Genomic DNA, 13,533 nt, shown 5'->3' on the forward strand with positions numbered 1-13,533 from the left:
TAAAAATGTGATACAATTTAGTTGTGTAAAAACACAATTTAGTATCTTACCATTTGCCTAAAGATGTCATGACATTTTCTCCAGGGGGATAGTCAATTCCTTGAAAATAACATGGGCATTCATTTCTACAACAGAAGAAAAACACGTAACTCATTAACCCAAAACGAAAAAAGATGACAAAATTCGCATTGATTTAATTGCTGTTCAAACTTCAGTTGCTTTGTTTGTTTTGGTGAGGGGTTTTTGGTTAGCCAATGGTTTTGCAGTTGCTACATGTTGGTTTTGTTTTGTTTTTTTGTTGGTTTTTTTTTTTTTAATGCAAGAAATTGATCTCAATACTGCCATGTAACTCAAGGACACTTCAAACTAAATCAGTAGGAAAATGGAAGCTTATGTTTTGTATCTCTCACACGCCAAAAATCAGACAAAGTAGCAATTAAGAAGCACTGATGATGTTGGATGAGTGTCCATGTCATAGAAAAGCTATTTTTTATCAACACAGACACTAGTTCTGCATAATTCTGAGACCCTGTCAAGTTTACAGATGCATATCATCTAGAAGGGCTCAAGGTAATTAGTTTTCCACTCTGACTTGCAAGTGTGGTGGTCTGAAACCACAGAGTGTGGCTATCAGAAGTGCAACTTTACCCACCTCGGCACACATCGCTCAGTCCTGGCATCCAAATACATTCCAGAGGGACAAGCACAGCCTTCAACGCAATCACTGCTGCATGTCTCTGGCACAGACAGTGCCTGGCAGGTTCTGCCACAGGTAGATACACAAGTACTGTACTCCTTTGTGTCTTGACATGAAAGAGCTGTCCAAACGAAACAAATCTCTCAAATTACGGAGCAAGAGACTCAAGGACCTCCCAACAGTTTTCTGATAAACATCTCCATTATTTTGTTCCCAATCACATTAAATTCTGCTAAAATTGCTATCTTGGCACTATGCTGTGTAAACTACACAGATGTAAATCCACAGTAATAACAAGTGCAGTGAGTCTGTGCAGTTAATCCAGATTTACACCGTGGAAAGCAAACAGCTGAAGCCTTTTTACCTCTAACTCTAAAAACACTTGGCATTTGTGCCTGGGCTTTTGGAAATGCACAGCACCTTAAAAGAAAATCTTAAAAGGTTTTAATAAAATGCTTAAAAGCTTTAAATAAAGCATCTACTTTGCAGATGTTGCACAATACCATATTAAATATTCTTTATATATATATACCTATATATCTGTCTCTTATAAACTTCTACTAAAAAAACCACGGAAGCTCTTGAAATACTAATAGATTAACATATTTCAATGCTTCAATGACTTTTTAAATATACTGTAAGAAAACTATATTTGTTTCCAAAAAAGTAAAATAAAATCAAATGGCTTGAGTGACTCATTCCATCATAAGTGGACACAGCCATTCATGCCCTAATAAATGCAAACAAGGCAGCCTTGTCAGATATACATACAGACACTCCAGTTTAAGATGGTTAAGCTGGACCAACTTAATCCTCTTTATCATGCATTAAAACACATAATTACATGACGTGATGACAACTGCTAAATGTTAAGTTCTTCAATGCTCCTTTGAAAAGATTCTCAGACTTGTTAACAGAGCCAGACCTACATCAGGGGTGTCAATTTCAGGTTGCTTGATAGGGTTTCCAATTCTATATTTTTTAAAATATATGTGAGGCCCCAACATGCCCTATCAATATCTTTTGCATCACTGAAATTTAATATAAACTAAGGAATTTAATATTATGCTTTGCTTGTGAGGATTTATGGTGTAGTTAATAGACATCACCTTTATCTATAAAAATACATACATTCTATAATCTTCTATTCATTTTAAACTAAATTACAACACCAAGTTTCAACACTTGCTTCAGCACTTTGTGTATTTCAGTGTCACTGACAGCAAGAGAATAAGCCAAGAGATTGTTAGACAGCAGAAGCAGACAATCCAACTAAAACTGCTTAATACTTAATTCTTCATCTTGTTCACTTAAAGAATTAGATAAACCTAGCATCTACAAGGCAAAGAAATCTACTTATGCAGTTCATGAATAATATCTATAGAGTGTGAAATATGCAATGCCATAAAATAAGGACTGACATATTTTGAATTCTGTATACATTTGAAGCCCTCTGACTACTTTCAAAATATTTATAATGTTTCATAAGTCAAAGAACTACAGAAAGGAAATTATAAAGGAAAAATCCCCTAAAAGCGCTGGTACAAATTCTGTCTTGACAGAACACTCTTTTAAAAAAAAGAACCTTGTCTTGTGTGCAAAAGGTTACACTTAATTAGAATTAATCCTTCTCTCATTTAAAGGATTGTATTGATTTAATTTTTATTTGCTGGTTGTCTACAAAGTCCTCAGGCACTAATTATTTAAGTCTAGAAGTGACAGGAAACTCACCACAATCTGGGACAGCTCCTCTGAAATCTATTACAACTCCAAACCTTCGGCAGTGATGAGCGTAATGGGCCAGAGCAGAGCAAAAACAAGTCTGTCCACATTTGCAAGTGTCTCTTCTGCACTGCTCAAAATAGGGAACAGGACTCAAATAGGGGTAGCATGGAGCAAAAAGATCTTTCGTAAGGATGCTACAAGCTTCCGCTGCATAAGAGGCTACACAAATAACAGATTAAAAACTGTTTCAGTGAGGGAGTTTAAAAAGACTTGGAACAAAAAGTGTCTTCTACACAATGCAACCAATCATGGTTATATATCACTGCCACATAAGTCTCTTTATCTTTGTTATCTATACAGCTGTACAGAAGGACTAACATTCATGTCCCAATCTGTTACCAAGAATGCAACTTTTTAACACAGCACATTGTGTAAATACTCAAAAGACAAGTGATGTTGTAGCAGGAGACTTGACCATTCCCTAGCACTGCTGAAAATCACGGGGAAAACTTTAATATTCTACCTCTGCAGTCTTTACAAGTGCTTAGTGTCAATACAAGAAGCGGTAGAAATTGTGAAATAGATATAACTGATGACTTAGTGACCATCTGTGGTCCTCACAGCATCAGCCACCTGCATGTTATCCCAGCTGGATGCTCTCTTTCAGCTAATTCTACAGGCTGGCAGAGCATAAGCATCTTTATCCTTCTCATTCTCTTCCACAGTAGACAACTAAACCAAGTATTTAGATTTTTTCAGCATTCTCAAAAATGAATACTGCAATAGTGTTGAGGCTCCATCTTAACTAGCAGCATCACCAACACAAGACATTGTATCAAACTTTAATGCATGTCTGACTTAACACAGTGTAACTGCAAACCAGAAATAAAAATTATCTATTTCAAACACCAGTGCAAGTATTACAAAATCCTCAAACAATACACAATGTGAATTTTTAAGGGGAGTGAACTGAGCAGCCTCTGTACTACTCCTAGGTACTAATTTCTTTAATGGATGGGACTGGTTATTACTGTACCTGATCCAACTAGGAAAATGGGCACAGCAGATGTACTAAGTAGAAATGCATTTGTCAGTAAGAATTTGCCTTCACTGCCCACCTGCCTGCAGATGAACATCACACGGATCCACCTGTGAGCTGTCGTGCACAAGAACGCACGCCGATGAAGTCTTCCACGTGTTTCCAAACAGCTCTGGAGTGCTTTCTGTTACTCCAACTGGAGATCTTTCACAAAACAGAAGTCAGTCAGACAAGGCATAGTGAATTTGCAGAATGGCCTCAGTTTTTACACCCTCTGATTCAAGCTCTTCTCTCACTATTCCATATTCTTGTTCACTCACCCATAGAACTATCATCATTAGTTTCAGGACTCCTTTATTTGTAGAGGCTCAGAAACAAAACAGAAGATGTCTCCTAGAGACTTTCAAGGAAGCAAAGTTCAAAATATACAAAATTCCTTTCTTATAAGAGAGCAGGGAGCATCACTGCCCTGATAGTTTGAACTCTCTTATTTGTCCTTTTGGTTCCTTAGTGGTATCCAATCCATTTTTAATCTCTCCTCTACCTATAGTTTCCTGTCTGCTGATTTCCCAGGCCCTTTATTCCTTGTAGGAAAGAGAAAAGAAACCCAAGCCTCCAGAAGTATAACTGCAAAAGCAATTGAACAGACGCCTGTGAGGCTTAGGAAACAGAAGCTGAACGATAAAGACTTCGATCAAAATAACCCTGGCACAGTAATGTTGTACAGAGAGAAGGATCAGAACCGTGCATTTAAATATGGAGCATTCTACTTGAGGGCAAAGATTGCATGAGGCACGCAAACAGGAGTATGGCCACTGCTAAAGCAGCTGGGAGTGAAGGTGCTGCAAGAGACACCTCTGCCCATGGCAGGTCTCCCAAATCTGCTGTGGATCAGGTTCTGTTTGTATCAAGATGCCTCGATACCACAGTCTGTGTTATGTCTGAGAACAATTTGTAAGACCCCAGGTTTAAGGTCTTTTTTAACAAATATTGTACAGCTTCACATCTGCATGAGAGCAATCCAAAGACTGTTGTCAAAAATAAACTACAAAACTATATGTCAAACAGAGAAATATTTTAGGTAGCTTTACATAAATAATATGTCTTCATTGAGATGCTGCCTATGTATTTCCTAGTCTCATTATAAATAATAAATAGCCTGATAATGCTTTTTAATCTATAACACAAACTCTTCAATATTCCACTGGTATATTTGTGTATTTGTCTTTTTAAATGGGAACGACAATGGAAAATTTTCCATTTTCCTATTAGTTTTGAGTTAGAAAATTCCAGCTGCTCTGAGAGCATATAATTCTTCTATTATTTCCTTTTTTTACCCTGTTGTGTCCTATATTGTGTTCTTCTCCCAGCTCCATTAGGCTACTCTAATCCGCAGGAAGCCAATTTGTTCTTTAGTGTCTGTGAGATACATGTTGCAAAAAAATTGGGCAAACAGCAGCTTTGACCGCGGTGCTCAGGCAGCTCTGAGCACTTCTCCCTGCATCAGAACGATGGGAAGCTCAGGCAGCAGCCAATTCCTGTTGCTGGTCTGCAGGCACTGAACAATGGAGGCTCTGTCACAGACAGATCAGGACTCACAGGAGAAAATAGGAGCTGGAAAGAGATGGAGTCTTGCAGAGAGGAAGAACATTCTGTATATAGGCTATATTTTGGACAACGTTTTTCTGGTAAAATAGCCCTTGTGCATCACATATATTTCACTAGAATTTTATATTAAAATATTTCTAGCAAAACAAGGCTTGATATCCTGTAGCTGAAGCTACAGATTTTCTGTTAGCAAACTGAACCCTACTATCTATCTCACTAATGAAAAACTTCAAAATAAATTATTCTTGGTATCTCTCTTTTCGGCTTCAGTACACACTCGATCCAACACTTCAACTACAGATATTCATATACTGGCAGATAGAAATCTTGCAGCTCTGCATACAGAAAATCATCCTCTGTGTTTCCATTGAAGGTTCCACAAAGGCCCACGGTGTCGTCCTTCCACCGTTCATCCACTTGAAGGTAAAGCCTCAGTCCTTCTCTGTCATAGAGGATCTGTAACCCAATCTGGGTCTTCACTTGCAGAAATACAGAGGACAGTTTCCGTATTTCAAAAAACTCTGGGGAGTAAAAACAGAGATTGTTGAAAGGCAAAGGAAACCTGCTTGAAATTTACATTTTGTTTCTTGTCATTTCACTGGTGTTGGTTTATATCACTTTTATGTAAGTTTTTTTTGCTATTAAGGCCCTATTTTCCTCTTAACATTGATTTCTTGTGAAAGAAGAAATCTTTGAAATTTTAGGAGCAAAACAAGACACTTGTGAGACTCATCACCCTTGTTTAAAATGCACTGAGAGTTCACTGAAATAGCCACAAAGGTAAACTAAACTAAATCCATGTAAAGATATGAACATTGCAGACCATTTTTTTGAAGACAAACTAATCCTAAAGCCCGGAACATAATTCCTACATTAAAATCTTTTTTGTGAAATTCCCAAAGAGCCAAGGCCTAGACATCACATGTACTAAATGTACTAATCAAATGTGCTAAACGTACTGATGATTTGCAAATAAAACTCTCATTAAAGATAACACTGAGTCTCATAGTCATATATACCTATGCAGAATGCCACACATATCCAGGACAGTGAGATTTAAAAACTCAAAGCAAAATAAAAAGTTTTTTGTCTGAAAATCTGTAGCTCATCTCTAAGGGGCAGTAGAGTTCTTCCTGCTTAAATTTATGTGAGTTACTTACAAAAATGGAAGAAATTATTCAATTCAAGAATCAGAGGAAAGAATTTCCCCTCAGGCAAGAACTAAAAAACCTTGCAAATGTGAGGGATGGCATTTGGACTTGTTAAAATAAACAAAATCTTAATGTAAGAAACAGCTATCCTAATGCAGCTACTGCACAACTTCTACCACTAGTGTAAAAAATACACCAAAAGTTAATTTGTGAAGCATTTCATAAGAAATAACAATGTTTACACTAAAATATGCCTTTTAACTTCAGTGTGTTAGCAATACTGACAGTACCACAACATGCACAAACGCCATTGAAATACTGGTCTAGTGTTTGATAAGAGTTATATGCTTATGTATTACTCCTTACCATCTGCATAAGGCAGGTTAATTTTGTACTGGTCATAGATCAAAACATCTCCTGAATGGGTCAGGGTCACTTGCCTCTTGGGGTCCTGCTTAAGAATAAGGCTGACAGATTGGATACATGATCCATCCTGGTTCTGCAAGTGAGAGCAAAGCAAGCAACAAAAATTATACTTAGTGGGCATTGAAAATTTTGATACACACTTAGGAAACATGCAGCCTTACAGCTAAGTAAGAAAAATCAGTATCCTGAATGATTTCCCATATGTGTTTAATAATGACATTAACATGCTATGCAAATACAGCACAGAAGCGGGATTTGGAACAAGAAATTTAAACAATTCCCACACAGCTCAGTACCAAGACACACACAATTCATGAGACACCTCGATTAAAGGCCCACTGAGGCTGAGTTGATGCTCACTAACAAGGCTGCACTATCTGCTGAGCAGTGCAGCAAACTCCAGATTTGTACTTTAACGTGTGCTGATACATCCAGGTTCTTCTAAAGCATATTTTAAGACATAACATTATTTTAAAGGCAAGCATTAATGAAAAAAACATCTTGTGCATCATTATTTAAAACAGAACTTAAGTTCGTTATTTCTGAGGGGAGTTGTAGAATGGAACATGTTCGTAAGCTCTGTAGTTGAATATTGATAATAAAGGCAGCATCATGCCAGCATATAATATCACAACATCCAACTGACCCAGCTTACTTATTGCTGCTACCATTGCTTATTCTTATTTGCATTTCACTTCTCCAAGTCAAAATGTCACATAGAAAAACACAAGAGTATAAATACTGCATTGCAGTGTGGATGAAATCTTCTTAAAAAATCCTAGATCAATCCTGATTACTTTTTTTACACCCAGACTCTTCAGTGAAACTTCATTTCAACAGTACCAAAAGCAGCTAATTAACTGAAATTCTACAACAAATATACCTCTATTAAGTAACATGGAAATGAGTCAGAGAGGTGATTAACAGAGAGGTGTAACAGAATTCAGTTACAATCAAAATTTTCAGGACAGGACTTCCACTTTCCAGAATAACTACAGGTTCTTCCAATTCCTATGTCAGTATGGAAAGAATGCTTATTAAAGTATGTACATTAATTACAGCAGATTAACATTTTTCTTTACAGGATGATTTTGATCAATATTTAGGTTTTTTTAAAAAAGAGAAATGTTCTATCAAAGACAATCAGGTGCAAAGGTGGATCAAGAGAAGACTCAAACTTCCCCATGTCAGCACTGACCTTGTCACATGCTGAAAGACACGAGAATCCCAGTCTACATTTTATTCTGTCATTGCTCCAGAAGGAAATTGGGTTTCTGACACTCCTACTACACTCAAATCTCTTTACCATAGCTTGAGACACCAAATTACTTCCACTGGCTTAGTGTGGCTGGATAAAGTTAAGAGACTGTCCATTCCCTGCCATCTGCAGACAAGAGGGGAAGCATCCAGCTCTTGTTTCTTCTGTTCAGCCTCCTTCACTGTAAGACCTTGTAACCATTTCACAGCTATTCCAGAGCAATGACAAAAATTGGGTCTGCTCTTGTCAGACTATTTGTTCATTTTCCTCTCATCTCGATTACAAATCTTCAATATCTCAGTGTTGCAACAAAAACATCTCTTACCAAATCCATTTTGAGCACAAATTTAAAACAGTCTTATATACCAGAACATATACAGACGTGTCTGAAATCACTTGGCCAAAGAACAGTCTAGGTCTCCCTCCAGAACATTCCACACTGATTGGATCTGGAACTGTGCTGCAGCCAAGGAATAACCTCCAGAGGTGTTGGAGGCTGCATTATTCAGCCCCTCTGCCTCCAGTGAAGGAACAACTAATGATGAAACAGTAAATCTTTAAGCATCTTCAGTGCTGAAAGTGGCAGTGATAAAGATATAGTCAAGATCTGGACAGTTGCACAAACATCAAAATTATACAGTGAATAGCACTGTTCATGGTGTAAAGAGATCAGAATGCTCAGCTCAAAGATTTACGCTTTTGTTCAACTCTGACCTTCACTGGGACTTGTCTAATCCAGGGCAAATGTTGTCCTGCTTGTTGAAAACCATTCCTAGTGCTGCAAGGATCTCAGGACAGAACCCTGTGGCTCTGACAGATGCTGAATTAGCAGCAGAGCAGATCACCTGACAGCTTTTCAAATACCATGGACACAGTGGTGTGTAAAGATAAAGAAACGAATGCAGAATTTCGCTGTCTCTAGATAATGCAACAGTGATCTCTCACCAGCAGATGAAATGATGAAATCAAACTTAAAAATGGGAAATGATAAAAATAACGAGATATTTTATCAGCTCAACCCGCTCTCCTGGAGTGACAGTGAAGACAGACATCTGCCTCGTGAAACCATGTACTTGTAGTTGATCTTGCTGCCTTGCCTCTTTACCAAGAAATTAGGTTTCTGTGCATTTCATTCAGCAACAATAGCTACAGACTGACAATACTGTTGGTCTTTTAAGAAGTTAAAGAATGGCAGGTGGCATGAAGAGCAGAGGAGAACCAAGAAAACAACCCTCCACAGTATATACATTACTACACAGTTTCGACAAAAGCTTCATTATTCCTTCAGCCTTAAACTGAAGGAGAAATTCTGCCTGACAATTGTTCTCTGTTCCAGTAGACTTTTTCTTTCACAGCACTGCCTCTGCCAGCTTTTGGCAAGTGTTTTCACAGGAATGGCCATTTCTCTCACTAGATACTTAAAAAAAAAAAAAGAAAAAAAAAAAGAAAAAAATCTATATTCAGAAGATATTCTCATCCTACAAACTACAAAGCCAGTGAGGCTGTCACCTGAAACTCAGATAAGGTTAAGCTGTGCTGATCACTTGACTGATTCTCCTTCCAGAAAGTGCTTAAACAAAATTTCACATCATTTTGAAATAACTTGTTGCCTGATGACTGTTTATGTCACCAACTCCAAGGCTCAGGATGACTGGATTCTTTGTGATTCAGAAAGCTAAAATCTCCCCAGGTATTTTCTTTCCACATTTTCTAGTCTGCTTGAATGAGATGGGAGTGATAAGGCTTTTTTAAAGAAGCATATAAAATCTCAAACCATCAAGAAATATGAGATTCCACATTGCAAATCTTTTAGCTTCCTATTTCAATTCATTAATTTTAATAAATGGGTGAAAAAGATAATGGAGGGTGCCTGGGGAACTGAAAGACAGCTCCTCTGCCAAGTGGTACCAGCTGGTTGATAATTAGACACTTGAATAGCTGCACTGAAGTCCCACATTATACTACAAAAACTTGCATTATACTACAAAACCTGTTCTCACTACCCTCTTACCACCTGTACACTGATAATTAAATCAGCAGCATGTAGCCCTGGGACATATCCCATAATCCGCTGATTACCTACCTGACTGTTAACATCCAGAATGCTTTACTCAGACCTCTGTGAAATCTATACCTGCTAGGACTGGTCAGGTTACCTTTGTTAAAGGCTAGGTAAAGTATGAAGCTGAACATGCAGTAAAAGCCAAGAAAATCTGGGGTTTTTTACCTACAAACCACCTGGTCACAGAGACACATTAAGCAAAGTCACTAAGTCAGGCTGAAGAAGGCAAGAGTTACTGCAAGGCACTGCACAATCTCAGCAGTGAGGCAGAAAGCCAACTAGTTTGGTTATGACTTTCCTCAACAAAAATTAACCACAAGTAAACCAAAAAGCACAATTCTGTCTGTTTTGTACAGAAAAGCATCAACTAAGCCAAAAAGCACAATTCTGTCTGTTTTGTACAGAAAAGCATTCCTAACACAAGGGAATGAGACACACGTACATACTCTGCCCACTGCCACAGGAGGTATTTGCTCTATTGAGGGGCTTTCCAATATAAACTTTGTCAACAAATAAAATTTGCTCTATTGATGGGCTTTCCAATGAAAACCTTGTCAGACTGCAAGGTACCTTGCTGTGAGCTTCAGCAAGAAGCCACTCTGGCCTCAACTCTCCTTTGATAAAAAAGCTGCCTAGACAGTTTCTCTGGGGATTTCCTTTGCTTCTCTTCCATGATATAGTACAGCTATAATACACAACCACCTTTCTCAAGCTTCTTGGACTCTGCAAAATTCTAAGGCTATGACACTGGATGTATGCCTATGCTTATATTTTGTTTCATAGCTATTCTTTTATTTTGGTTTTTTTTTTACTTGAGATGATATTAACTTAATCAGCTCCTCAGGATTCCAAGGTTAGCACAGAACGAAGCCAGTGCAACTTGCTAAAATGAAACCAAGCTAACTAAAATATGCACTTGAAGTGGGAAATTGTAACAACAAACAAATACATCTTGAAACAGCCTGTTCTTATAAACTGGAAATACTAGCAGGATCACAAGAATAATGCACACAGAGGTTAAAGCCTAGAAGTTTTTTTAAATGTCCTTACCAACATTTCATTTCGCAGCCCTCCCTGTAACACTTCTAGGTCACAGAGGAAAAGCTGCTAGAGTGTTATACAGCAATTTTATTTGCTACCCAGGAATCCACTTTTTCAATAGTGGTAACTTCTAGGCCCTATCACATATCTCACCTGGTATCCTCCTAGGAACCACAGAAGAGACATTTATTTCTGGATCATCAAATTGCTTAAATATATATTTGGTCTCTATCCAGTTAAACTATTTTTCTTACTCCCAACTTCTACCACCGAGATCAGGGGACTCCCCTGCACTCAGTCTCCTGTCTCTTACCTGGATTGACAATAAATAATTTCTATTAAAATGAACTTGTCACTGCAACTTCATTCTAACTTTCTACTTAAGTCTTTTCTATCCTCCAGAGAAGTAGGCTAAAATGCAGAAATAGAAAACGACTACTGAAATACACCTTTTGAAAGTGTAGCATGACAACTTATATAACCATTTCATTTCCCCAAGGAAATCTCAAGTGCATGAACAATGGAAACTGCAGAGAAGAGTGACTGTAATCATTAATGCAAAAGGACTTATAGAATCATACATTTACTTAGAACATAAAAAGAAATCTGATGTAGTTACCTCCACAGAAGTACAAAGCAATGGCTCTAAATCTGATTTTATGTGAATTATGTAATAATGTGGGCCTAATATATACAGATGGTCTAGAATTACAGCAAAGTCATATTTAAGGCTATATACTCTTCACATGCCTGCACAGTTGCTTCTAAATAAAAACTACTGCAGAAGGCCATTGGAGACAGAACATAAATCTGGCTGAGATACAAACTCTCTCCTACTGCAAGTCCAGCAGCTTGGTAATCATGACTTATATTATAAATGTGGGTCAAATCCTGCCCTTACATGCACATGTAGAACTCAGACAGCGAGAAAAGCCTGATTCCAGAAAACAGCTGAGCTCAGTCACCTGCACCTCCCATACCATGTATGTATTTTTAAGACCTGTTCTTGACATAACTTCCTGAAAATTATAAGCCCTATCAAGACCAAAAAAAAAAAAGAAACTTTGTAGTCAAAAACCTCACAAGTGTTCCACACCTCACACCTGGTTTTATAATACATGCTCAGAAATGCATACACAAAATAGAGGAAAGAATGGGTCTTGGACATAAGGCAGACAAAATATTTGGTGATGCCTGTACACAGCTTCAGAAACTGTCAAATATAAAATAAGACCACCCTAATTATTATCTTGAATAGCTCCCTTAGTATCAGCTATTCACATGCATAGGCTTGTAGCTTGCTTTTCTTCTTCAATGTTTTTTTTTCCCCTCAATTAACAGACCCTTCAGGACCAAGGTTACAAGGAGCATTCCTACCTGTCCACAAGGAGCATTCTGCAAGGATACGGTGAACGTTCCAGACGTGCGGCTCTTTGCCAGGATGTACTGGCAGGTGGCTTGGAAAGTGTATTTGCGCCCATCAAAGGTCATGAAGTGAGTGTCTCCTGAAACTGAGCATTCAGCTGAAAAACATCATAAGTAATGCACCTAAATCTGCAGTAAAGACAGCATTCTCTGTGGAGAATTATGTGGAGTAATTCTCCACAGTTATTACTGCTTAGAGTTCATACACTCTGATACATTCTATAGCTTACAAAATTGTATTTATATTACAGCCAGGTATTAGGAAACAAAACTTTCCCTTGTTTTTGTTATGGAGTTCCTACTGATGCCCAGCCAGGATACCTGAACAGCTCCTCCCCCAGAAGGAGGCAATAATATCTGTCATCTATATATTATGGGTATTTGATCTGTGGCTCTTAAAACTGATTTTCAGAAACATCAACACATTTAACTGATAAGCCAAGTTATTTTAATATTTAATCTACTGAGTGTGTGGATTGAAGTAAAAATGCAAATTACATAATGAAACATCATATTAACATCTAAAAGTAATATTTACTGAAGTAAGAATTGACTTATCAAACAGTATTTGAGATTTTCACATACCTGGACACGTAAAATTTGTACAGATCCACTTTCCTCCACTGCAGGTGCTGAAATAAAAACAAAAAGTTTTCATATTTTTATTCTGTGAATTATACACAACTGTCCCTGAGCTGTTCTTCCTGCATCCCTTCTCTATGGAATGAGCACCAAGTGTCTAGAGCCTTAGACAAGGGTACAACAGAGTTAGCACTGTCTTCATGGCTGGAAGCTTGTCATGAGGACATGATCACGTGAAATTTCATCCATGCACCCAGTGCCACTACCATTTCTTTTTAGCTCTTTAATAACCATTAGAAAAGTTAAGGATTAATAACACTGAGAAGAATAAACACAAGTAATTTGAATCTTATGACTTCTACAGATAAGAATTATTGGGGGGAAAAAAAAGCCACACATCTGTAAGCTCATCCATTTTCTTCACTTAAGGTGATCCAATAAAAGGCACTTTCTCTTCCTGTAATTTTTTATTTTCAATTCATAAAATTCACTTAAACTCCAAAACAGCAGCTTACTGTC

General features: G+C 37.6%; 1 protein-coding gene across 1 annotated transcript in view; it reads right to left on the reverse strand.

Annotated features, from left to right (window-relative positions):
- Window positions 1–13,533, reverse strand: part of OTOG (otogelin) — a 94,789-nt gene that overhangs the window by 64,073 nt on the left and 17,183 nt on the right. Inside the window, exons 14-21 of the mRNA XM_041415095.1 lie at window positions 13,018–13,064; window positions 12,385–12,530; window positions 6,587–6,719; window positions 5,413–5,590; window positions 3,541–3,665; window positions 2,429–2,641; window positions 653–818; window positions 51–125 (exon numbers count right to left, since the gene is read on the reverse strand). Coding sequence (XP_041271029.1) covers window positions 51–125; window positions 653–818; window positions 2,429–2,641; window positions 3,541–3,665; window positions 5,413–5,590; window positions 6,587–6,719; window positions 12,385–12,530; window positions 13,018–13,064 — 1,083 coding nt within the window. The remainder of the gene's footprint in view (window positions 1–50; window positions 126–652; window positions 819–2,428; window positions 2,642–3,540; window positions 3,666–5,412; window positions 5,591–6,586; window positions 6,720–12,384; window positions 12,531–13,017; window positions 13,065–13,533) is intronic.

Source organism: Onychostruthus taczanowskii, unplaced genomic scaffold (genome assembly GCF_017590055.1).
Source record: "Onychostruthus taczanowskii isolate IOZ18803 unplaced genomic scaffold, ASM1759005v1 scaffold49, whole genome shotgun sequence".
In the NCBI taxonomy this organism is placed as follows: Eukaryota; Metazoa; Chordata; class Aves; order Passeriformes; family Passeridae; genus Onychostruthus; species Onychostruthus taczanowskii.